Source organism: Temnothorax longispinosus, chromosome 1 (assembly GCF_030848805.1).
Source record: "Temnothorax longispinosus isolate EJ_2023e chromosome 1, Tlon_JGU_v1, whole genome shotgun sequence".
Taxonomy (NCBI): Eukaryota; Metazoa; Arthropoda; class Insecta; order Hymenoptera; family Formicidae; genus Temnothorax; species Temnothorax longispinosus.
The window spans coordinates 577,554-602,529 of record NC_092358.1 but is presented as its reverse complement, the minus strand read 5'-3'; the positions used below and the strand labels follow the sequence as shown (position 1 = coordinate 602,529).

The following is a 24,976-nucleotide window of genomic DNA, read 5'->3' as shown; positions in this document are numbered from 1 at the left end:
CTTGGCGCGTGTCCATAGTTCTCGATCGGACCGTTGAATCGCGAACGAAGCGCCGAACGGAGTACCGTTCCCACCATTTCCGCCATTTCCTAAACGCGTCTTTTTCCGTCGGTCGGTCGGTCGGTCGGTCCGTTTCCGACGTTTCCGTTCGTCCATCTCGGACAGTCAGTTGTTCACGGGCTTCTCCAGCGTACGGACGTGCGCGAGTGACGAGTGTTTGGCGTGTTCCCTGTCGCTTACGGAGTCGCGTTTTCGCTAACGAACGCCCTACCGTAGCTTCCATATTCAATGTGTATGGCGATTCAGGTGAGTGCTCGCGGAGACTCGTCGCATCGTTCGCATCGTTTTCGCGTCGGTCGCGTCGTCCGCGTTGGGGGCCGCGTGGAGGCCCGACGCGAGAAACGACGCGCCCGCGTGTGCGGGCGAAAAGTCGATCGTCGCGTTTACGGTTCCGTGGCTCGCGGCCGTCGTGGGTTGCGGCCTCGCGGGGACGTAAGTACGCGCCCCGCTCACCCTCGTCGTTACGCGCGTGTGTGCGTGCGCTTCATGAACGTGCGCGGCGTGGCGCGGCGCGGCGCGGCCGACGAACTCTGGCTGGCGTCTCGTCGCCACACTCTCCAGTCTCCACCGACTCCACCGCCGCGGCCGCGCACCGTCATTACGTCCATCGAGTCATTACACGTTCTCGACGCTTCTTCGGCGCGTGGCGCGTGGCGCGTGGCGCGAGTGGGTGACGATGGCCTTCCGAGGAAATTCCCATTTCCCGTGGCTCCTCCGATCGCGGACTGGCGGAGTCGTCGGAGTGACGCCTCCTTCCCAGCCTCGCGACCGAGGGATCTCGTGCTGGGACGAACGTGTCACCCACCCGCGCGGACGCGAGTTTCGAGTCAACGTTGCTCGAAACATCGATCGCGCTTTTGAGATTTCCGTCGCTTCGCCTTCGCTCGCCTTCGACCTCGCTTTCTCGAACGACCAATCCGACCCATTCTGGTGATTTCGAGATCGTGTACGAGTAATAACGCGTGCTTTCGATCGACGAAAATTAGCCTCGACGCGTCCCGGTCCCGGTCATCGTTTTGCGGCGCCGCGTTCATGTTCACGTTCACGTTTACCGGATAAAAAGTGAGATAAAATCATGTATTTGGAAGGGGAGAGCCACGTTCGAGTTAAAACGCGTGGCGCAACAGCCAAGCTTACAATGGAGCACGCCACATTGTTGCTCTCGACTGTATGCTTTCGACATAACGAATAATAACGATGCCATCAAGCGACGCACGCCAGTGAAAGCTTCTTCGCCTTTGCCGTCGTGCTTAGCCCACGATGGCCCACGATCGTTCGTTTCGACTTTTCGCAATGAGTTCGTATCAAGCGGCTGACCGGTGACTCATCACGTAACGATGTTGAATTGTTGGCGAACATTTCGCAACCGCGCTTGTTCTTGACCGATCTTCACGATCTAGCATCTCTTCGAGAGGATACGTCGGCTCCAAGTACGTCGAACGAGGGGGTGTAACTCTCTCGAACGAACCCTTACGATTTCGGAGCATTTTACATGTATTTATGTTTAAATGTGCACAAAAGCGGTTTCTTTTATTTCCACATGTTACTTTGGAGCGTTCTTCTTCTCTTTCTTTCTTCATCGAAAGAAAAGAGAAGAGGAATGCTTCGAAGCATTTGTAGCGTCACGTTGACCGTAGCCTAAGAGTGGAACGCGGTTAGGATGCATGAGTGAGGAACTGAGGAGTGAGGATCGGCGTGCAACGTATAGATATAGAATGTAGATAGATAAATAACTTCGGACAGTGCCGGAAAGATTTGAAAGTGAGATTATTGGACTGTGGAGGACCAACGCTTATCGGAATCTTGAAATCATCGTATCGCTTTGTACGCTCTCTTTTTGTTCTATAAAATAAAATTAAAGTAAAATAAAGTAAAATCTACGCTTTATTCCTATAAAATAAAATCTTGATCGGCTTGCCAACTTGTTCCGTCGCTCACCTAATTCGAGTCAAAAAAGTCGGCAGTTAGTAGATTGCTCGGAACTCTCTCGTTCGGTAAATTTGATTCGCTATTTTTTCGCTCGATTAGCCTGTATATTAGGTGTATACTCCGTTTCGACTGGATTTCTTGGAAAAATAGGAAAACGGGTTGACGTCATTCGACGGAACGGCGCGCGGTATACGACGCGACGTGACATGGCGTGGCGTGGCGTGGCGCGGCGCCGCGTCGCGCAACGCAGCGCAGCGCAGCGCGACGCATCCCATCCGTCCCGAAGCGGAACGGAGCCGAAGAGGAAGAGGCGTCTACAGCGAAACAAACGAGCACGCGCGTGCATGCCACAACCGAGCGAGCGAGCGGGCCGATTGTTCGTAAACTTCAGCCATATTTTATTTTTGCGTTCGCGTCGATCGGTTCAATAAGTGCGAATCGCAGTCATTATCACCGACGTCTTATCAACTACGTGAACAAGTCTTCGATCGTGTTCGGCTGGAGGGATTGTAACCGATAAACGCTTTTATTCGCGTTTAGCTAGAAAATGTTCTCCATTCTGCTATCGGTGCTTGGTAGCATCAGTAGCATGTCTGTCGACAATAAAAGTAAAAATGTCAAATGTAGTATGACCGTTTAGCTGACAAACCTATATTTCTTTTGTGTGTGTGTGTGTGTGCGTTTATGTTAGGATTATCATACATTGAGAGGCATAGATTTTTATTAATATCAGATAACGAAAGAATTTTATCAAATTTATCGCGTATATTTTAAATTAATTACTCTAGTACATTTTGGAACTTTCTAAATTTTATATTCACGAAAGATTATATTGTATTTTACGTGGAAAAATATTCTACTTAAAATTTAGTAATAGCTCATGTATGTGAGCATAGTTTATTTCTAGTTAATACATTTGTTCTACGCACACATTCTTCGGCATATTTAAAAATGTATCCTAATGAAATTGCTTGAGTAATATTATCTGGTTTTGGTTTTTCTTTTTTTTTTCTTACTGGCTTATGCATTTAACTTTTTACCTTTTAACTTTCGAACGCTTTGAGATGCATATATAACATGTTTTACATCGCAAAAGAATTTCTCCATAGATAAATAAGCTCGATACGAACTGATGCGAGTCGCTTGCAATTGGCAGTGATGCAATCTTGGTCGTCTAGGTTGGAATTTGTTTCGGAAAGGTCGGAATAGTTTGCGTATATTATGCAGATATTGTGTAGATCACGCGCGCGCGCACGCACACACACAAATATATCATTATGTCGTGTAGAATATTGTTGAGCTGTCACAGATTCGGAGAACTCTCGGCTCAGCTTTTCCGAATAAAGAGGCTCATTATCTCTCGGTCATCTCGCCTTACGTGACCACGTGCGCGTCTAATTCGCGTGGATCATCGAATTACGTGCTATCTCATTTCGCAACTGTATAATACATATTAAATTCGATTATAACTCGTAAAAACGTCGTAAATCGCTTACGCCAAATATTTGGACACGAGATTGATCTAAATCTAAATCACTCTATTCCTGCTTTAAGACGATACTTTTCAGCAGGACTCCGATTAAATGCTCTTTGTTTTTCGTTCCTCAACGTTCCTCAACGTGTTTATCGCGTTTGTCGGATGCGCGCCGTACGTATATTATCGCACGCAAACGCATATACATATTTTAAAGATAATGTTCAAATATTAAATTTTTTGCCCTAATATTCTACTCTTAACGTATTTGACTGATCTTTGTCGATCAATTCGATTATTATCGTCAAATTATTTCCGAACGCGCGTTTAAAATACTTAAAAATATACTTGGAATTCCCGGGATACAACGCGCGATAGTCCTCGCGATACCTATATATTCGCGTGTTGGATCTTACCTATATCTGTAGTTCTGTACCTACAGCGCCGCGAACAGCCTAGCGAATTCTGATGGTCGCAATTTTTTAACGATTAAATGAAACGACTTTATAGCTTCCATCCAACTTGATGAAACGTTCTCGAAAATTATGCGCGAATAGAATTTAAAAACGTTACGTAGGTAAGAAGAAACGGCGACGGCGACGGCAGCAACGACGTTTACGATTCGCAATCGTAACGTCGGATCTAGCGTTTCGTTTCCTGTTATGTAAATTTCCATTACGTTACATAATGGTGAATACTCTGGACAGGAAGCTAGGAGTGGCAGGAGTGGCATATTGCGCGTGACATAATTGCGAGAATATCATTCAATGTAATTAGCTTTACGTGATATATCTTCCGTCTCATGCGCGCTACTGGCGCGCAGTTTGTCTTTTTCTTTTCCTTTTTTTTATATCATTCGTAAAAGCTACATGCGTAAAAAAGTTGAAAGAGCGAACAACAGCCGCATCCCGTTTTCGAGAGTTTCGTTTTCGTTAATTTTCGCGCATCTTATCAAGCATTAGCGCGATTGACAAGTTTGTCAGCTTTTAGCGCTAGCTCTTTTGGTCCGTTGCGTTGGTCGTCGGAATATAGGTCGCAAGGTTCAATAGCGTTTTGTTTCGTCCAAACGAATCGGATACTAGGAGCACGCGCGGAGTCAAACAATACGTCGAGTAATTCGACGACGTCGAAGCGGAGCGGAGCGGCATTAGTGTAGCGTTAGCTCGTTTCTGTCGGTGTCACATTTTCAGAGGCCTCCGACTCCAAGACCATCCAGGCCTCCACACAGCACAGCCGTGAGCCGTGACCAAGGCGTTTCCCCGCAAGATTATTCCGAGACGTTCCTCTTTCTTCCCGCCGCGCCGTGCGCCACGTGTTGGATAGAATTACTATCTCGACTAGACCAGTTGCGAGCGATACGTAGTGTGGCTCGAGGCGAAGGACGAGTCTGTAAAGGCGCGTACACACTTGCAACGGAACATCGTAACTGCAACATAATCGTAAATAAGATCGGAGTGATGTTGCTGCGCGTATTTGAGATAAATTGTCGCCGGGACGTCGCGCGTCGCGAACAAGAACGAATCATTCTTGCATCCCATTATATTCGGTACCTTGGCTTTTCTCTATTCTCAATTTCTCACGCTTTAATGCTTTAATGACAATAAAGATGACATTTTTCTCTCGCACTCGTCGTTGCTGCAACAGTGCAACATAAATGTTCGCGGCAAAGTTACCCTGTGCGTCGTACCGTCCCTTGTCGGTATTTCTGCGACAGAAATCAGAAATATTAAATATTATAATAAAAATTATAGAAAAAAAATCAGAATTGTCATAACAAAATGAGAAATGAGAATGCTTGGCTTGACATAAGCGAGCAATAAATGAATGTGACACCAGACGAGTGCGAGAGCAAAATGTCATCTTTATTGTCATTAAAGCATTAAAGCGTGAGAAATTGAGAATAAAGAAAAGCCAAGGAAAATAATGAGACGCAAGAATGTTTTTGTTCGCGACGCGCGACGTTCGGTTCGACACGGTTCGGGCGACAATTTATCTCAAATATGTACGCGCAACATCACTCCTATCCGATCTTATTTACGATTATGTAGCAGTTACGATGTTCTGTTGCAAGTGTGTAGACACCTTAAGACGACGTCGACGGGACGCAGGGCCGTATACTACGCTATCGCGAACGCGAACCCGACCGAGAGACGAGAGAGGCCAACGACTGTCTTGGTGTTCCACTTTTGTCTTCGTTCACACTTCTCTTCGTTCTCCTCAATCGTGTCGCGCACGTAACGGAACGTTTCAATTTTTGCTCGAGGCAAATCACCAGGAAGAACGTTTCGTTTCGTCTCTCGCGAGTTTAACCTCGATCCACTTGTCGGCTCTTATTTCCTAAAAGATGTATCCACACTACCCGCGGGTGGTATCCGCGCCAGTTGTCAGGAGCCAGGAGCCAGGAGGTCCTTTTAATCCTAGCTAAAGAGATTTGTCTCGTCGTTTATCTGGAAAGAACGTCCAAGAGTCACATGTTACCTTGAAAAAACGTGCGGATTCGAGTGCTCTCGTTGACGTGTTTTGTTGCTCTCTTTAACTCTTTTTAACGCGGCAGAAGAGGAACGTTCGTTTCCAAGAACTTGACCTTTCCACGCAGATTGCACGCGTCCAACTCGAATCTTACGCCCAGAAGGTATTACATTCAGGTATAGAAGAACGCATTATCGGAGGACCAAGGATAATAAGAACTAGGTAATTGTAAGATTCGGAAACACGAGACGTCTTTTTGCTAGAGAATGCAAGAGTCGATGCATTCGCGCTGATCAGCGCTGATCGAACGTAGTAATCGCCGCGTCCTCGTAAGCCGATACATATGGACTCGAGCTCGAGTTTATGTCGTTATATCGTTGTATTAGAATCAATTTATGTAACATTGTGTTTTAAGCTTCGACCCCCCCGTAGACGGGCGATAAGGAGCTTCTTATTCAGCTCGGATTAAGTTGCCCTCGGCACACGAACGCGTCACGAGCGGCGAGACTGGGCGAGACGCGCATGTGACTCTCCTCTCTCTTACCTCGCTCACGTCGCAACACGAGACTAAACTAAACACACTCACGGAGCAAAACAAAGAACGTCGCCGCGCGAAAATAGACCACCGTCGTCGCATATCTTTTATAATTTATAATACAAGATCCCCCGGACGACCGAACGTACTTCCGTAAGATCAGACTTTGCGTGCAGACTTGCTTCGTTAAATCACTTTCGTACATCCCGTTCCCGAGACAATTAATAACTCGCAAACGCAAAGATTTAAGCACAGATTCGGAAAATTGCCAATAATTGATTGGCGCGTTATTGTAATGTTGTTGTAAAATTAAAAATTAGATGTCGACGAGATATACCGATTTTCCATGCGTGTTCCGTAAATATGTGGAGAAATGAGTCAAGCTCGCGCTGATTCATTTCGAACAAATCGGACCCGCGAGTTTGGGCTATTCTAGAATTCGCTACGTTTTCCTCAAGTCAAGCGTAACGATTAACGATCGAACAAAATCTTGACGATCCATCCAGTTGTAACTGATCGATCGTAATCAACTTGACGCAAGGGAAGGGAAAATGTCATTAATTTCAATTTATATGCGAGCTAACGTGTTCGCGTTTGTTTTTAAAATTGAGCCTCTCGTAAATCGCCTCGCGGGATAAAAATGCAAAACTTGGGGATAGTTTCCAACATAAACGCACAGCGTACGAAGCTGCGTCGTCGCGCGAATGACGTCTGTCGAGCGTCGGTCGTCCGCTTAAAAATAGTATCAGGCGAGGGGGATGTCGGAGAGTTTTTAAACGGATCGAATATCCCCTATTCCGAGCCGGTTTCCAAAGGACGACGAATGTTATATCCCCGCTGTGTAGCCGCAGGAGCGTCGCCCTGCGGGAGGAAAGAAAAAAGATATTCGAGACGCCAGACGAGACGCTAGGGTGGACGACCGATGTCACTGACCTTGGATAACGATCGCTAATGTCTACGGGAACCACTGCGAGCGGGGGGCCAGCGGGGCCAGCTGGGATTTTAGAGGGGAGCTACGCAAATCTGTTGGTGCTCTTGGCGCATCTTGACAAAAAGGGGCTTTTTTCTACTTTTTTATTGCCTCGACCCCTACTTTCTCATTGTGTTACCGAATTTTAAAATTTACACACGCTTTATCGCCTATATGAAACAAAAAAAAATCACTTAGCCTTTTTAAGTTAATATTTTAAGAATAACAAAAGTTTTTTTAATTTATAAATGCGCTAAAAATTTGTGTGTGCATGCACGCGCGCAAATTGCCATTGCATGTGCTCGACAGAGTTGTTTCGCGGTAATACGTTACTCATTTACAACAGAGCATCATTCCATATTAATTGTATCATTGACAGTGGCGATTCTTAGTCCAAGGTGGTTTCTTATCATCCTTCGCCTGGTAACCTACTGACCTACTTGAAGTATCGATTTTAACGTACACCTGAGACCGCTGGTGCTCGCGACCGCTTTCGTTATCTACGACGCGGATATTAAAATTGCGTTCTCCTTAAATCAGTTATTCCGCAAATACTATGTCACGAGTGCTGATTGGATTGATCAAATCTATTCATATTAAACAAAGTGTGCGAATTTTTGTTATTCTTTCGATGAAGCTGTGCTGCAAAGCAAATTATTAATGCTATCAGTGTAGATTCGAGTAGCCTCTCCTTCCCCTCCATGCATCTTCGTATTTCTCAATTATCCGGAATTCACAACTGTTGTACTGATTATTTCTGATTATTTCGAATGGTATTATCTGAGGACTCGAAATGTGAGCGATATCGTCGGTACAAAGATACTTGATTAAATGATATTTATTTTTCGTAAAGCTATCACTCGTGCGCATTATTACTTATCTTTTTTGCATCGTTTTTAAGAGAAATTGTCGCTTTAATGTAAATAACGTAAATAAGGAAATGTCGAACAAACGGGAAAGATGGACAATCCGATAGACGAAAATCTTGTTACCGATGTTAACGCCGTTATGAACGTTGCCTAATAACGCGCGGTTCGTCGCCCTATGGCTCATTCAACCCCGCTGCTTCATTGTCGTCCGTCTGGAAAACCGTTGGTGGTGGCAATGATGAGTGGTGAGTGGTGGCAGGAACGTCGGGAAGAAACGGCAAAAGTCGCAGGAGCGGAGGCATAAACGTGGCACAGGACCGCGATGTAACGTAGAGAAGAGATGTACGTCATACTCTCGAGTAGTCGATTACATGCTGGGCTACGTTCGACTTTTATATCGCTGTCGCGTTGTATATATCTCTCGTCAGTATCATTGTATCTCCAGGAAGGAATGATTGACGCGCGCGCGGGACTCCCTAATCACTAGTCCCATTTTGAGATCATAGTCGGAGCGCGCTAGCATGTTAGCGCGCTCCTATACTACCGTCGACCGTTTCCCGTTGTTTAGTAGATTCGCACGCGTACGCGCGTCTCCTACGCGAGTGACGACAGTGACATCACAGGCCGACCGCCGACGTCATAACGCCTCCTCCTGACCATGCTCACCGCGTATTGATCCCTGGTGACGTCACTGCGGCCCTTCGTCGCCAAATATTTTTTTCGATCGCGCATCTACCCCGCAGCTGAAAAAAAAATAAGTATCGTGTTATATTATCGTTACTAACTAACAATAAAGATTTAAGTGCAAACGCATCGCCACGCGTGGCGGATTATCCGAGTAGCTCTCGTGCGCGGTGCGGCGCGTTGAATAATTCTCAGAAACAGGAAAACTTTTCGTACCCGAAGGACGGGTGGTCTCTCGAGCGGTACCAGGACGTTATCTCGCCGTGTATAGATCGACCACGATGTTGACAATGTTAACGCGTGTCTGCAGGGGCTGCAAGGGGGGAACTCGTCGAATTCCGTTGGACGCTTCTCCGTATACTCGCATCGATCCGCGCGAGTTCTCCGAAACGACGCGCATCGAGTTGCATCCGCCGAGTCGACAAGTGTCCAAGTCGCACGTATCCAGCGACATATGTACGCTACTGTAACGATCTAGTCGGTTATCCGGCTCGACGAGTTTTGACATCATAGTTTGACGAGCGATCTTGTTTTCTCTTGATCGCGTAGCGAGAATGACCGTGAAAGTCGCGGGCGCTTACCGATCGACATTCGGACGGACCGCCCGCGCCGGCGACGTTTCCATATACTTTCTATCCTCGAGCGGGAAGCCAGGAAGACAATCGCGTGCGCGCGCGTGGCGTAAAGGCATAAACGATAAAGATGGCCGATCACCGATCGGTACCGAGTTATCGAGCTTGCGCGTGGTGGCATGGTAAAAGAATCCGTGCAATCTTATGCAATCCCATGCAACAAGACGCAATCGTCGGACAGTTGTTGATTTCTGATTCCGTTTCGCTTCCTCGCGATGCTCGCTGTATCGCAATCATAATCGCGATAATCGTGATTTTATTTATTCCATTAATGGACGATTATAGTGATTACGGAAATACGTATTGCCGCGAACAAGTTAACGATTAGCGATTTATTCGTTCCTCTTCTTATAGACTATACCGGACTTGAAAATTCGATATGCTTTATTACGTGCCATTTGGCACGCGTTCTCATCGATCGGTATTGAAGTCGGTCGATCGGCCGATCAGGCGATCAGCGTCAACCGCTTTGGAAATCGGAGCGCGACCGTGCTAGATTTCAGCGATAGGAATAATTCTGGGACGAAATAATATCGCCGATGCAAAAGTCGGAAACGCGATATTTACGTAATTTTGATGCGGTCCGAGTTTTTACCGAGTTTCAACCGTAGGTACGCCGTAAAAGGCGAAACGTTACTGTTGCGAGAACGGACGACGGACGACAGCGGACAGAGTCGAGGAACATTGCGCGGAGGAACATTGCGCGTGGAATGCGTTGACATATGTGGTGCGCGAGTGCGTGCGTATGTGCGTGCGTGCGTGGAGGGGATCAGGATGACGAGTGCTCGCTCGATGAAGAGAAGGGTGGAAGCTGTCTCGACACGCCGTGCTATTTTGATCGCCACGCTGTGGCTGGCCCAGATTCGACGCGACTGCCACGACGAACGTACGATATCAGCCGCGCGCTCGCTGGGCCTCACGGCTCGCCGCTACTTTAATCTCGCGATTCACGCCTCTCGTGAAATCGGTACAGTTATTGCGACGTCATTCGAGAGTTCTCCGTAAGCCAGGAAGAATGTAAATTTTTCGCTCTCCGACCGATCACGAATCTAAATCTAACAATAAGATAATTAATGCGCTAACGTGTACAAGATTTTATTTGAAACTCGTCGAGAGAGAGGGAGGGAGAGAGAGCTCTGAATCTCCTGTCAGTCACTTTGACAATACGGAAATGGACAATATGAAGAATACGATTTTGCAACCTGAGTCGTAAATTTGGAGTGGTTTAGCGAAAGTGCACGCGTGCGCGACATTAAGATGTGACTTTGTTGGTGATGGTGCGGTGATTTTCTCACATTGCTAACGACCGTTCTAACAATACGCCAATTGTTTTACGCTCAGATCTTAAATTATCTTGAAACGCTTCCGTGACCTCGGACTTGCAGACTTCTTATCAAATGACCGTAAGGTAAAGTTGTTGGACGATAATTGCCAACGTAAACGCGCGTTTAAACGCGTGACTATAGTTTTCGGACTGGTACAAACGAGAGTAATCTGAAAAATAAATATCATTATAAGCACATTCTTCTCTTCATCGCTCGTGAAAATTCAATGCTCGTCATTTACTTTCTTCTATCTTTTTTTCGCTACACACAGGTTTTAAGTAAATCACGAAAACCTGTTTGCTAGCATATAATTTTTCACGCGTGCAAAGAGTAAAGAGATACCGCTTTCTCACGGTAGCGAAAGGATTTCGTTAATCTAGCGGTCAAGGAAAATTTCAGTTCCGGTTGATGCAAATTTCTTCTTTCGGAGAAAGAAGCGGGAGCTATTATCGGTACTCGAAAGTTCGCGAGTATCATGCGATAAACGTGACATAGCGCGGCTGTCGAAAGCGACGATACGTTAATAGAACGAAGGCTGATGATGGAATCGCCGAGTTTTCACATGCTTTCGAAATAAATACAGTTATACGGTATAAACGTTAAACGTGAGTAACGTTGCTTTACGCGGATGAAAATTGGCACGGTAATAACAGCTGTTTGTCAACGACGAAAGGTTTGAAAGGAAATATCGATCGATATGTATTGGTCAATTACCGTAAGAAACTTCCGCCTAAATAATAATGATAACGATAATAATGACGGAAAATTGCATTCGAGACTGCCACGTCGCGTCGTGAGTATTAATACGTGTCGATTGGTAAAGACGCGATAATTAACCCAGTATTTGACTTTCGTCAAGATGATTCATGATTTTCGTTTTTCTCGCGACAAAGAAAAATCACGGACGAGTTGTAAAGTCATCGATAATATCGCGATATCGTTTGCGACAATTATGCAACGTGTTGCATGAGTTGCAAAGTACTACTGTTCTTTCGAGACTTAAATTGATATTCGATATTGATACATATATCTTCCCTTTGCCGTTTCACCGATGTCGGCTACGTTATAATTATTCGTACAATTTACAATGTCACAAAATTGTCTTGTATCTAGAGATTGGGTCGAATGTCGAAATTTTCCTTCGATAGAAACGTTTAATACATCGAGAGACACAGATAAATTCTTATGTCTCTCAATCCTGACTCCTGACCCACGATTTCTCTCGTCTCGTTTTGCCTCGTCGCCTAGCCTTTTCTCCGCTCCTCTTCTCTCCTCTCGTCTCGTCTCGTCTCGTCTCGATACCTATGTATCGAATAGCCCATCTGCGAATGTCGCACTTCTTTGACGTTCAAGTGGATAATATTTAAGGATAAAAATATTCTGCGTATAAATACTCAACGCATTTATTTTCTCCCACGGAAACTTCCATTATATACGTTCTATCGATAGAGGTGTAGAGCAAACGATTTTTGTCGCCTTGTTCAGCTTGTTCTTCGCACGTCGCTTCGGCTTGCGGTCTGTCCGACAGCGTTCGCGACGTAACTACACGCAAATAGAATTTTGTTTACTATCACGAGCACTAATGCGTCGTCGATCTTGCGACAGTCTCTGACGATTCCGGTGATGAATACAAGCACGACGTGGTTTCAATCGCGCCAATTTCTCTATGCAAGACTATAAATCTTTTACGTTGCAGTGATCATCGCATTTGTAAAAATCACGCAATTCTAGCGTAGAAATTTTGCAGAGGCAGGGAAATGTGAAATTCTAATGTGAGATTCAACTTGCGAGTTGGATCGCGAGGCAAAAATTATTTCAATCAAATTATGAAACATTGTAAAGAAAAAAATCAGATTCAATTTAGTTTCCAAGATATTTGACTCTCTCTCTCATCCCTCTCTTGTCTCGATCGATTACATTAATTAGACACGTTGTGTATATATGAGTGAACCGGTCGGTTTGTTTTCTTAGCCGCTTAGCGAATACATCGCCATCGCGGCGACATTGCATGTTCATACAACACGATGACAATTGCGCACCGCGCAATTTATAAAACACGCGACCATCTTTCGCATAAATCTTCTGATAATGTTGAATAAATTCTCTGTATAGATTCGATAGTGTCCGGACATATGTATTTTTAAATTTTCTCGACGAATCGTACAACGCGCGGCTTTTACGTGTTCGTCATCAAAATTCAGTACATCGTTGCGATTCTTACGTTATTTTTAACATATTCTTTTGCCACAGTTTTTTCATTTCTTGCTACATATTCCTGTTACTGTATGTACGTAGAAAATTGCATGCTGAAAAATAAGATAAAATATTACTATACGTATTTGCTGATTTTTGTGTAAACGAATGCGCGTATATGTTTAGTTTTCATTTTTTCTGAAGAACCTAAATGAATCATTAATAGGGAAACGTACATACCGTTTAGAAGAATTCTCGGAAGATTGTTAACGTTGTGCAAAGTTGAGATATGTCATCTACATAAAGTGTAAATTGAGTTTCCACATATCCTAACGTTGTTCTACCAAGTCCGTTTATGGTTTACGCGCGTCACATAGCCTAAGTAGGTAGACTGATTCCAGTAATTTTATGCCTTGGGATTTTTTTTTATATATCTGATAGGTTTTCGTACAGCCCCTTTATGATCTTTATATGCGACCAATTTTTTACAAGTCGAGCCATCAGATGTCTAGTTCCAGTTCAGTAATTGAAATGCTGCTACGTACGGTACACATTTTTCAGCAATTCTTTCGATCTCTGAATCGAAATTGGAAATTTCCGAGTAGATACATGCATGCAGATAGAGAGAGAGAGAGAGAGGGGGGGGGGTGGGAGCTACACCCACGCATCCACGAAGGCACACATAGATTCAATGGTATCATGTGAAAGAAATAGAATAGAATACAGTCGTGTGGCGGTCCATCGCGACGCCATCGTGATGGATTTGGCCTTGGCGGCGTTTCACGAAGCGCGTTACAGCCCGCGCGCGCTCTCATTCGAGCTTCTCTTCACCTGCCAATTTCGGTTATTCTGGTGCATATATGCTTGGTTGTCGGTCGGTCATACTCTTTCTCGTCAATCAGCGACGCTCGTAATACGTCGCATATCGACAGCTCGGTTACGCAAAAGGGGGAGCTTTCGCAAATCGGTCTCGGCGAAAGATCGAGAGGTCAACTACGCGCGCTGTCGACAGCGCAAGCTTGGCATACGACAACTAAAAACTGCGATCTAAAGTCCTACCGTAGCATCCTTAATTTAAACATATATCTCAAAACGTTTCTTCCGCAACCTGGTCCTTCAACCCGCGTCCCCGCCCCAATGACATTTAATCGATTTTAATCATTCGTCAATTTTAGTCAAAACGAAATTGCTTAAATTCATTTAAGAAATACTATATCATTTTGACGAATATCTTGTGTTATGAATATAATACAGAATACAGAGATGTAGAGATGGAAAGAAAGAGACGAGAGTGCGATAACGAATTAGTTTTCGCACTCTCGAGCTTTCAAGTCTTAAGACGCTCGAGAAGAATTGCGAATTGGCATCAGGCGCAACTTTCTTACTAGCGCGTGACCGCGCGCCGCGCGAAAGTTCGCTTTGCAATTGTCATGTGCACGTATGACGAAAATAGCGCGCGATGAAAATGATTGAAAATACATTTTATTTTATTGCGTAACTGAGTCAACCGAGAAACACGTGGTCATATTCGTCTTTGATGCTGTGTTGCAGTTTCCTGGTGAGTGCATCCTCACATACATGGAGTTTCAGTTGGATAGCGCAGAATACTGCCAGGCTCAACACAAATAGAGAGACACGCCCATACTCCCTGACAATTATTAGATATCGTTAGAGCAGGAAAGAGGGGAAAATCTTGGAAACACCTTGGAGAGGGAGGAAGAAGGATATTTAAGTAGTAGAGAATTATCACATCGGGGAAGCCAGAAAGATCATCAACTAGTCATCACGCAAGACATAGAAGAATTTAATAGAAATTTATTAATTTACCTTAGTAGATGCAAGCATCGTAGATACTGAGCGCACCTGTCACAGGGAGCACCCAGTGCCAAATAGGTAAGCGTAGAAATCCCCAAGGAAAGCTCCGGAACAAGAGCCAATAATAATTATGTACATGTACATTTATTATTACCTACTGATTATAATTATATCGATTTCAGGTAATCTTCCGTGAATTATAGTCGAAAAGTCTCAAGTGGGAAGAATTAAAGCGCATATCAACACCGCCTAATGTAACGTAGCCCTTACTTTTTCGGCCAAGTTCGCACCCCGACGACCCTACCTAAAATCTACATGTAAAACCCACGGTTCTGTCCTCTGTAAAAAAAATAAAATATCTATTAATTAAATGAAAAACAACTTTATAAGACTGACATTTAATGGGCTAAGTTGTCAAATCCAGCCTTTGTCGCTTCGTGTAGTGTGGCACGCGTACGAGATTCTAAGAGACAAGTTGTACAAGATCTTTAAGAGTTAAAAACAATAAGAGAGGGTACAGATATACAACCATCTCTGCGGTTAACAAGGAAATGAGCAACATGAGGGTAAAGGATATCAGACCGGCGCCCGCCGAGATTGAATACAAAAACATGAAGTTCCTCATTACTGATCGGCCCAATGATCAAACCATCCATACCTTTATTCAAGTTAGTATACGAGCGAAACTGTCCAAGGCATCGTCCAAGAATCTTTATTTTTATCATTTATTGTTATGTCTGATAATCTAAATTGCATATAATTACGTTTCTCTAATAGGAACTGAAAAAGCACAATGTAAAGGAGGTGGTGAGAGTCTGCGAACCAACGTACAAAGTAGAGGAACTCAAATCAGAGGGGATCAATGTGATAGATTTGGTATTCGACGATGGTACATTTCCACCGAACGAGGTAAAGGTCTTATCTTTCGACTGTGTTGCGATAAAAGTGAAGGGGACAACTCCAACTCGAATAAATGTCATTGTCATTGTCATGGTCATTGTCATTGCATATTGCATCTTCCGTTACTCATCCATATCGACATTTTCTAGGTGGTGGATGAATGGTTTGAGTTGCTAAAGAACCGATTCCGAGAATCACCTGACGCGTGTGTGGCGGTGCATTGTGTCGCGGGTCTTGGTAGAGCGCCAGTTTTGGTTGCGATAGCTCTCATCGAACTTGGGCTCAAGTTCGAAGATGCTGTTGCTCTTATCAGAGAGTAAGTCATCTTGCAATCTGTATCGCTCAAACAGGTGGAATGCGCGTCACTACAAAATGCAAAATAAAAAGTGGAAATTGTAATAATTTCCTTTCTTTGTTCTAGAAAAAGACGAGGCGCCATAAACGCGAAGCAGTTAACTTTTCTTGAAAAGTATCGTCCTAAGTCTCGATTGAAGCTCAAGAACGGACAAAAAAATTCCTGCTGCATCCAATAGATCAAAGAACTTTTAGAAAAGGGGAAGAGAAGATGAAAAAAAATTCACCAATTCATACTGATTGGTATAAATGTGTAGAATTTTGCGCCTGACAACAAGTGGCATATTGTAGCAAATCTGTTCTGAGTGGTCTATCACTGGAAATGCAACGGTAATAAGTATCAACCAATTTTGAGGCATATTTTGCATTATCTAATTTTATATTCCGAAAGGAGCCATCAACGATGGGAAAATTCGCTTCAAAATCGTTGCTATTTCCTTTTAAAATAAACTGTTATTTTTGATACTTGATCAATATTGACCATGGAAGAACAAAAGTTAAGTCTTGAAATGGTAATAACTATCTTTTAAAAAAAATGATTGACTATATTATTGCCATTTAGCCTTACTGATTTGTAAATCGTGACGCGAGAATTATTCGCACATGTACAAATTCGTACATTATGTAATATATATCTCATCTTTTTCTCGATACGAGACCAAAATTCTTTATAAACAATTGTAAATGAAAAGGAAAATATTGATTTATTTAATTAGAGAAATGAAAAATGTAGGGAAATTGTAATTGTAATGAATGTAACACATCCATACATTATCGATTTGTTATTTCATTACGATATTAAATTATGTTGCGCGTGTGATACACACATACGCAGAGAGGGAGAGGGGGGGGGAGAGAGAGAGAGAGAGAGAGAGAGAGTAAGAGAGCGCGCGAAAGAGAGAGAATATTTACAATTTATTAAATTAAATTTCAAGATAAAATAAGATTATTATAAAGAAACAAATGCGTTTCTTTATACAAATGTCAAGATGTGTAAAACTAGAATCCGAATCAGAATTAATGTCTATATACAATTCTTTTTAAAGACATTTTCTTTTTAAAGAAAATATATCAAGGCAATCTGCTTTGAATGTCAAACATAATACTACTCTTTAGGAAGATTTTATATACATTTTCCGCAGCATGCGCTCGAAATAAAATGAAGATACGTGTATATGTATTCTTTTCAAAGAACGGCTTTCTTCAGAAAGCTATTTTCGAAACAATGTATCAGCCGCAACTTTGCAAAAATATGAAATTCCGAGATGCTCGACATCAAAATTATTTTTATACCGAATCAAGACATAATAAAAGATTATTAATTTTACGCTAAAGGAGTACGTATGCATGTTAAATGCATCACACTTGCAAAACATGATATTGTAATGTACTAAACTACTATCTTCTTTTTCTTTTTTTCTTCTATTTTTATCATATGCATTGTGTATATACGGAATTCTGTTAATTACAACTGACATTGATTTTAATTAACAAAACATTAGACAGCAATAAGTTATGCTTGGATTACACATTTTAATATTTGGCAGAAATATTTGATAGATAACACTGTGCAGCATTAGAGCTATAAGATATTTCAAATTAAATTTCTTTAATTTGAAGAACAAAAGAGAAAGATATTGCGTTGCATTTCCAATGGCATGCCGAATCGCTGATGGATGTTTTTAACTCTTATTGGACTTGGAATCTGCGTTAACTTGAATGATGGATAATGAGAAACTAATGTGAAGCAAATCACTCCAGAGCTGTATATCACGTATTACCGTAGCTCAATGACAATTTTACCAAAATCTTTGCATATCTAACTTTTAGTCGAAGTAGATTTTTCAATCTGATACAAGCATATTATGTAAAGTCATCATCGTCTTCTATCTTGGTAAAATTGTCAATGATGCTGTGTACGCCACACTAAACTGTGTTCAAAGGATAGAAAAATTCACTCGTAAAATAATAACAAATGTAATAATACTTAGAACATTTCACGCGTGTCTGCTGATTTCATGTGAATGTACGTTACTTTGTATTCGTATGTTGTCCTTGCTTCTGATTGTCCTGCTCAACAATGGGTGCGTTCCGGAAATGAAACTATTGCACAATGGTTACGCGGCAATAAAGTCTTGTTGCTGTATAACGCTACGTTCAACCAAGTAAATTTAATTGCTGCGAGACACCCGAGAGACCCGCCGCACTGTCGAGCACCAGAACGACAGTGTCAACAATGATTACGTATCGTTACACGTTTGTTAATCGTGTATTGGCAATTTACCTCTTCTAACAAACGATGACTAAACAGAATCGATTGGTAATCGATTACTTACTTGCAATTAGCTACTAAATAAACGACAAGAGACAACTTTAATTACTCGTACATATTCTTTAACGAGTGATAATAATGGAGTACATTCACTGCAATCGCAGACTCGAAACGAAATTAAAATCTGGTACATCTCCTTTTTTGTAATATTAAAAACTGCAATATTTTTTACCAGAGGATGGGACGAGGGATATTCGGATATATATTATATAAAAGCAAATGAGATCCAACCTTAAATGCTAAAGTACCATTACTTTCACCCGTTTAATTCTAGTTCAATTATGATAATTAAAGCAATTTAACTTGATTTTTTAAATACAAAACATTTTATTGGAAAGAAATCGTGCCGATATTCATGACAAAATAGATATTATTATTTTAAAAGTTACCAGTATAATTTTCATCGTTTCTTTAATTATTACTCTTGCGCATCGATTCACTTCTTCAAGGTATATAATTAAATCGCTAAATAATTTATAAATATTATAAATATCTTATTATATCTGTGATATAATTTTCTTTATCTGCATAAAAAAGTATAGACCGCGGAAGCAGAAGGATTGTGGTTATTGAAGCTGTGATGCTAACAGGTGTAGAAAATTATGCACACCCGTTACTGTTTTATTTGAAATAAATTAAATGTTCAATTACGATATAACAATAATGTAAAAATTGTTCTGCTGTGCAATAACGCTTATTAACGCTTATATAAACGATAGTACGCATTCCACACAGTGTGGAATGTTTTATTTCTCGAAGAAATGAATCGAACCGCTGCAAAAACTAATATTACTCGAAAACAAATGCAATTGTAGTTAAAATTATCTTTTTTAAATAGCTACACTTGATATGGGTCTAGATAATACAATAATTTTATGTATTGATAAAGATCTCTTGTGTTTAATCATATTTCTAATGTGAATATTTCAAGGGAGAACAATTTAGATAGCAAAGAAAATCCTCTATTTTGAACCGACATAATAAAATAAGAACAATCACTCTCTACAAATTGATTAAACAAGAAATAAAAGTAACGAGTTAGCGCAATTTAAGCAAAGATTACTGTTTAATTTTTGAATATAATTTCCTATCTATCGCATTACACAATTCCTTTTAATTAAATTAAAGACAAGAAATCGTTTTGTTACATTGTAAACATCAGTAAACGAAATAAAAAGGAATGGAAGTTGTTTTGTGAAAAAAAAGAACGTTTTATAATAATTCTTATACCCTACTGATGCTTATTGTATAAATTTTCCAACTTTACACCTCTCTTCAGAGAAGCATGATATATGTATCTTTCATGTACGGTTCTTTATATGTATGTACAAACAGTTCTTTACAATATGTTAAAATATATTGTAGAAGATGTTAGCGAAGGAGCATATTATACAAACATACTCTGTAACATGCTTAGCAACTGTCTGCACTCGTAACCTTTACCTTCATTTTCATTCAAGTTACATTTTTTTTTAACGCATCACTGAAACATATCGTCATATCCTGGAGGAGGTAAATGGTCGTCGCCGGGTCTACGGAGACGGTGTGGTCTCGATGGATTCAACTCTGGTGGACCGAAAGGACTGAATCTTGCACCAGGTGGTATCGCACCTCTACAATATAACGTTTAAATTGATTCTTAAATTAGAAAATAGATCCTCTCGCACTTAAAGTAGCACACTAATCATAGAACATACGGCGGCAATACTCCAGGTACTCCTAAGCCACTCGGTGAGCGTCCAATTAGACCATGTCTTGTGTTAAATGGATCGAATATCATACCACTGCCTTCTCCAAATGGATCGAGATCTCTAACTCCTACTCTCGCAGGATCATGTTCAGGTCTAATGATAGAAATAAATAATTAAATTAACTATACACCTGCTAGATCACGTTAAAATGGAACAATGTAGAAAAATTTAATAATAATTGATTGAAAATTGTTATAATTTATAAATTATATCGACATTTAATGTATGTAGAGCAACACACATGTTTGTACATATATACGAGTATGTATACTATAGGCCAATTCCTTTTAGTGACCCAAGTCGACATAAGTATCGTTCTGTCTTTGTTATTCATTGAATGCCAAGAAGGATAGAACGATGTTTGCATTGACTTGTGTCACTAAAAGGAATTAGCCCTATATTATTACACGTAATAATGGAAAATAATTAACGGTCACGAACTCTCTCGAAATGCTGCATTTTGAATTCTTTTCACTTGAAGACCTAAACTAATACAAAAAGTCATATAGGGACAATAATTAAATTGATATTGATTTACCGATATGATGGCTGATAAATGGGTCCTATGGGCCCCAATGGATGATGATCATTGCGCGCTGGAATCCTGTTTGTTTCGGAGGAACCACCGTTATTTGGTACGGTTGTTTGAGTCGCTGCGTCATTAGAACATATCGGGCTTACAAAATCTTTTTGTATATTATGTAAGATTGCCTGATAGTCTGGTATTGTAATCTCTAAAGGTCCATGTAACGCAGATACAGTTTTCTCGATAGGGAACGGAATACTAATTATAGAATTATCGTGGTGCCTCTATAAGAATGACATTTTAAATATATAATATTTCAGGCGATCACTGTTACTTAATTAATTTAGAAATTTTGCTGTCGCATCATCATGTAAGTTACCATCAAGTTCAACAGTAGATCTGTATCCGACTTGATTCCAAGAAGTACATGTAATTTTCCATCTCTTACATAACGTAATGCATAATTGGGACGTAGATTCCATTCTGTTGGGAGTAATTCGGATCCTTTCTCGGATCCATCAAACACAACCTAAACAATTGTAAATTTCAACGTCATTTTAAGATAATTACAACGTATGACATAATATGACGCGCATTATCCACATATGTCCGAAATTCTCGTCAAACGATTGAATAATGAATTTAACGTGCTACGCTTGATAATCGTGATACTACTTGATGCGTCTAATCTAATCTAATATATTCGGCAACAGTCTTGAAAAAATATTTTCACTCGAATCTAAAAAAGTTGTACCTAGAACAAATTTGTTCACAAAATTTTTATATAAAAATATATTACCAAAACTTTATACATGTATAGGTTAGAATTTTGAAAAGACTATTACGAAAGATGCTTTTAAATGTAAGACGAATGTAAAATGTGTGGAAATTCGGTATTATCGCATAGGACATCTATCTTATCGTCAGAACTTACTTCATCTCCGATACCAATGCATCTAAATCCAGACTTTATCAAGTACCAGTGCACAAATAAAATTATCACGTCTTCTTTCTTATGGATATCATCGTGATAGAGTTTTTGGAAGAGCTCGAAGCCGAACACGCTATTTACATCGGTCATCCTGATAATCTGTGACAATCGCCGATAGCTTGCAAATTTGTCAAGCGCAGGCCACTACCGTTACAGAACAGACTACACCTGTGTGTCGTATGTCGTGTGACGAGTGACTGATGTGACTGAATTGTAAAATGTAAATGTGAATATCATTAATTTCGTGCACGCATTTGTCGAGTATAGGTTATGGGTGTACGTATGTATCATACACTGCCCAGTCATACGTTTTAACGCTACAATTGGCTACAATGCGAACGCGCTCATCTATTCTATTCTACGCTCAATAGAATTCTCCACTTCCATTTCCATTATTCCATTTTCCATGAGTCACGTGTCGCGCCGCGCGCGCTTGTTCTCATTCGATAGCTTCGACCGCGCTGACAGGGTTTCCTGGGTTTCCAAACAAACATAAATTTGCGACTAAAATAAATTATTTATATAATGTAGAAAATATATACTGGGGCAACGCGTGAGATATTACAAACTAGACTCAATTAAGCTATATCTTCTGATTTCATTAAAATATACACGTGCATGCAATGCCTGTTGTAAAATAAAATAAGCTGAATAGAGACACACGTGCAATGTGTTTTTTGATCTTTAATTTTATATGTACACACAATTAATTTTATCGTACAATGATTGACAAATTAATTTTTTTACTCTCTAAAATGTCTGTAGCAAAACGTGACATTCCATCTTTTATAACCTGTATATTCAAATCTGTAAATATTTAAAAGCTTTATCAGGTTTAAAACCTTTTATTGTCTTATTAACGAAACCTTGCCGTTTTTTCATCTTCCGACTTTCGATACAATCATATTTGATATATCCAATTTCATAGCATTACAAAAAATTTAGTTTTAATCGCGCGTGCGTATTCTTGATTGTACCAAATGTGTCAAATATGTGCATCTATAAAAAAATATATTTCTTTGAGAATTTAAAGAAAATGCTAGTTATATCGATTGTTCAATATACCTACATATAAATATTAAAGGAGACCAGGAGACCAATCGATATATCAGTATTAATACAATTAATGTAATTCGACTGAAATGTTAATAATCTGAATCGGCATCGGTGTCCATATCATATACAGATTCCGATCGATCACCATCAATTTCTTCTTCGCTCTCGGGCTGCAATTTATCTTTTTGGTCTAAAGCGTATCGCCTCCAAGAAAATCTGTAAAATACATAATTTGTGACTCTCTCTCTCTCTCTTCACATATAATTTTTTAAAATCTCTAATAAAAGTAATATATAAAACTTTATACATGTACCTCGTTTTTTTATCAAAACATTCCTCGATGAAAGTATGAGAAACAATTTTCGTGTGATTTTTGAACTGTTGGTATTTTGGAGTATTTTTAAAAGCACATATCAAATAAGTGCATTTTTTATTAGTTGTATTTGGATCAGGAACATATCTGGCACCCATAGTAAGAGCCTTTCTTCTAATTTCGTCTCTCTGTGGATTGACGTAGCCGCTGAGGGAGAATGTAACGTCGTTGAACAGTTCTTTAAACGGTTTTTTCAGTTTCTTCAGTTTTGCAGGAACGTTGCCGCTTGTTTTCGAAGGAGCATGAGCATTCTCGATGTCTTTGGGCTGTGGCAATCGTCGACAAGTCGTACACAGGTGATCTTGCGAGCCTGCGCGACATTCGGAGCACCTTTGTTTCTTTCTTTCACTGTGTTTTGCACTTGGCGAATTCTCCAACTCGCTTAAAGAACGTTTCTTAGAAGTCGAAGGACTTTGAGTAGGATCTTTCATATTATTTTTATTAGTATCGGCGTTTCGCGGAGGTATAACATCTCCAAAAGGTGTTCTCACCACTTTTTCATTGGCTATATTTGTGGTATTTTTGGGACTTTGATTAAATAACTTATCATAGATATTGTCTCTCTGATCTTTCAGGCGTTGCGGCTGGGTCTTATCACGTTTCCCAAAAACTTCATCGGCTTCTCCAGCTTCCAACTTTTCTAACAACGGCCTCCTCACAAGTTTCTGTCCCTCTTGACACTTGGCGAAATTCTCCATCGAATTTTTCTTGATTCGCTCGCGCAATTCTTCCCTATAATCCGTCTTCGTATCTTCCGCTTTGCCAAGGGTCGTTTCTTTCATCATTTCCATGGGGGTCTTGACGACGCACGGTTGTTTAAATTTAAACTTGCCAAATGCATCCAAGCCTAAATCAACGGTGGAATCTGATCTTAAAATGACATACGATAATCCAAACAATACTTTCAAATTGGCCGATTGCATGCAGGTAACTTTGATTCGATCAAATTTGATCTTCAAGGTATCCGGATTTAATTCTCTTTTAGTAAACAATTGAACTTGATCCTTAAACTTGTCATTTGCAGCTTCATCGTTGGTCATGAACTTGTGGTTGACGATAACTGTCCAATTGTCAGGTTCCGCGGACGTGGATCCAGTGACAATGACGACGCAACTCTGATAATTGCCAATATCGACTCCCGTAACGTAGGAAGGCTCAGCGAGCTGAAAGATGACGTGTGCCAGCATTTCACCTGGTTTGCTACATCGCCACGTAGCTTTCCAATTTTCGGAATTACGTTGAAGAAGATTGGCGGCAGGATATAGCGGATGTTCCGAGGAGCAGCTTATTATCTTTTCGATTTTAACAATCATTTCTACACAAGTTGCTGCCCTCCAAAAATTATATCTGTCCCAGTATCCTCCCTGGCTCCTATCTCCAAGTTGCTCGAAATGCTTCAAAGCTGTCCTCTTTATCGATTCTGTAATAATTGTATACGCGTGATTCGTTGCAAATTCAAGATTAGCGAGAAACGAGAAATTGACAATGTGACAATATGACAATTACCGAATTACCGCCAAAACTGCACATGTGTTCGACATAAATATACGTCACCTACGTCACCTACGTGACCTACGTCACGCGCATAGACCATAGACCTTATAGATACGTATTTACATACATACATATTGGCCTAGTTTACACCGATCTCTTGATACGCGTATCAAATAGTAAATAACTAGTAAATAAGTCTCATTGGCCGCGTCAGAGAGAAACCTGAGAGAGGCCATCCCGGCCT

At 41.0% G+C, this 24,976-nt stretch overlaps 3 protein-coding genes across 9 annotated transcripts; 1 reads left to right on the top strand and 2 right to left on the bottom strand.

Annotated features, from left to right (window-relative positions):
• Positions 1–145: 145 nt before the first annotated feature.
• LOC139825072 (PRL-1 phosphatase-like) lies at positions 146–19,749 on the top strand. 4 transcript variants are annotated; one of them, XM_071797608.1, is made up of 6 exons: positions 146–306; positions 14,692–15,033; positions 15,138–15,623; positions 15,733–15,864; positions 16,005–16,171; positions 16,277–19,749. In XM_071797608.1, the coding sequence occupies exons 3-6, from the start codon at positions 15,507–15,509 to the stop codon at positions 16,386–16,388; spliced, it is 528 nt and encodes a 175-aa protein (XP_071653709.1). In that variant the 5' UTR covers positions 146–306; positions 14,692–15,033; positions 15,138–15,506; the 3' UTR covers positions 16,389–19,749. The 4 variants fall into 4 exon arrangements, with proteins under 4 accessions (XP_071653709.1, XP_071653718.1, XP_071653722.1 ...); XM_071797617.1 differs by lacking the exon at positions 146–306 and adding an exon at positions 10,492–10,623; XM_071797621.1 differs by lacking the exon at positions 146–306 and adding an exon at positions 10,506–10,639.
• On the bottom strand, positions 18,845–21,905 carry Pi31 (Proteasome inhibitor 31 kDa). The gene is made up of 5 exons (XM_071797602.1): positions 21,753–21,905; positions 21,198–21,347; positions 20,831–21,102; positions 20,239–20,385; positions 18,845–20,154 (listed from the first exon to the last, which is right to left on the bottom strand). Exons 1-5 carry the CDS (start codon positions 21,897–21,899, stop codon positions 20,022–20,024), a joined length of 849 nt encoding a protein of 282 aa, XP_071653703.1. The 5' UTR covers positions 21,900–21,905; the 3' UTR covers positions 18,845–20,021.
• A 239-nt stretch (positions 21,906–22,144) lies between these two features.
• Xrcc1 (DNA repair protein XRCC1) lies at positions 22,145–24,903 on the bottom strand. Of its 4 annotated transcripts, none has more exons than XR_011735436.1 (4): positions 24,745–24,903; positions 23,179–24,658; positions 22,879–23,081; positions 22,145–22,283 (listed from the first exon to the last, which is right to left on the bottom strand). XR_011735436.1 is itself a non-coding variant. In XM_071797593.1 (3 exons), the coding sequence occupies exons 2-3, from the start codon at positions 24,549–24,551 to the stop codon at positions 22,955–22,957; spliced, it is 1,500 nt and encodes a 499-aa protein (XP_071653694.1). In that variant the 5' UTR covers positions 24,552–24,658; positions 24,745–24,903; the 3' UTR covers positions 22,479–22,954. The 4 variants fall into 4 exon arrangements, 1 of the variants encoding a protein (XP_071653694.1); XR_011735437.1 differs by having other exon boundaries at positions 22,179–22,313; XR_011735435.1 differs by lacking the exon at positions 22,145–22,283 and adding an exon at positions 22,479–22,808.
• Between the last annotated feature and the right edge of the window lie 73 nt (positions 24,904–24,976).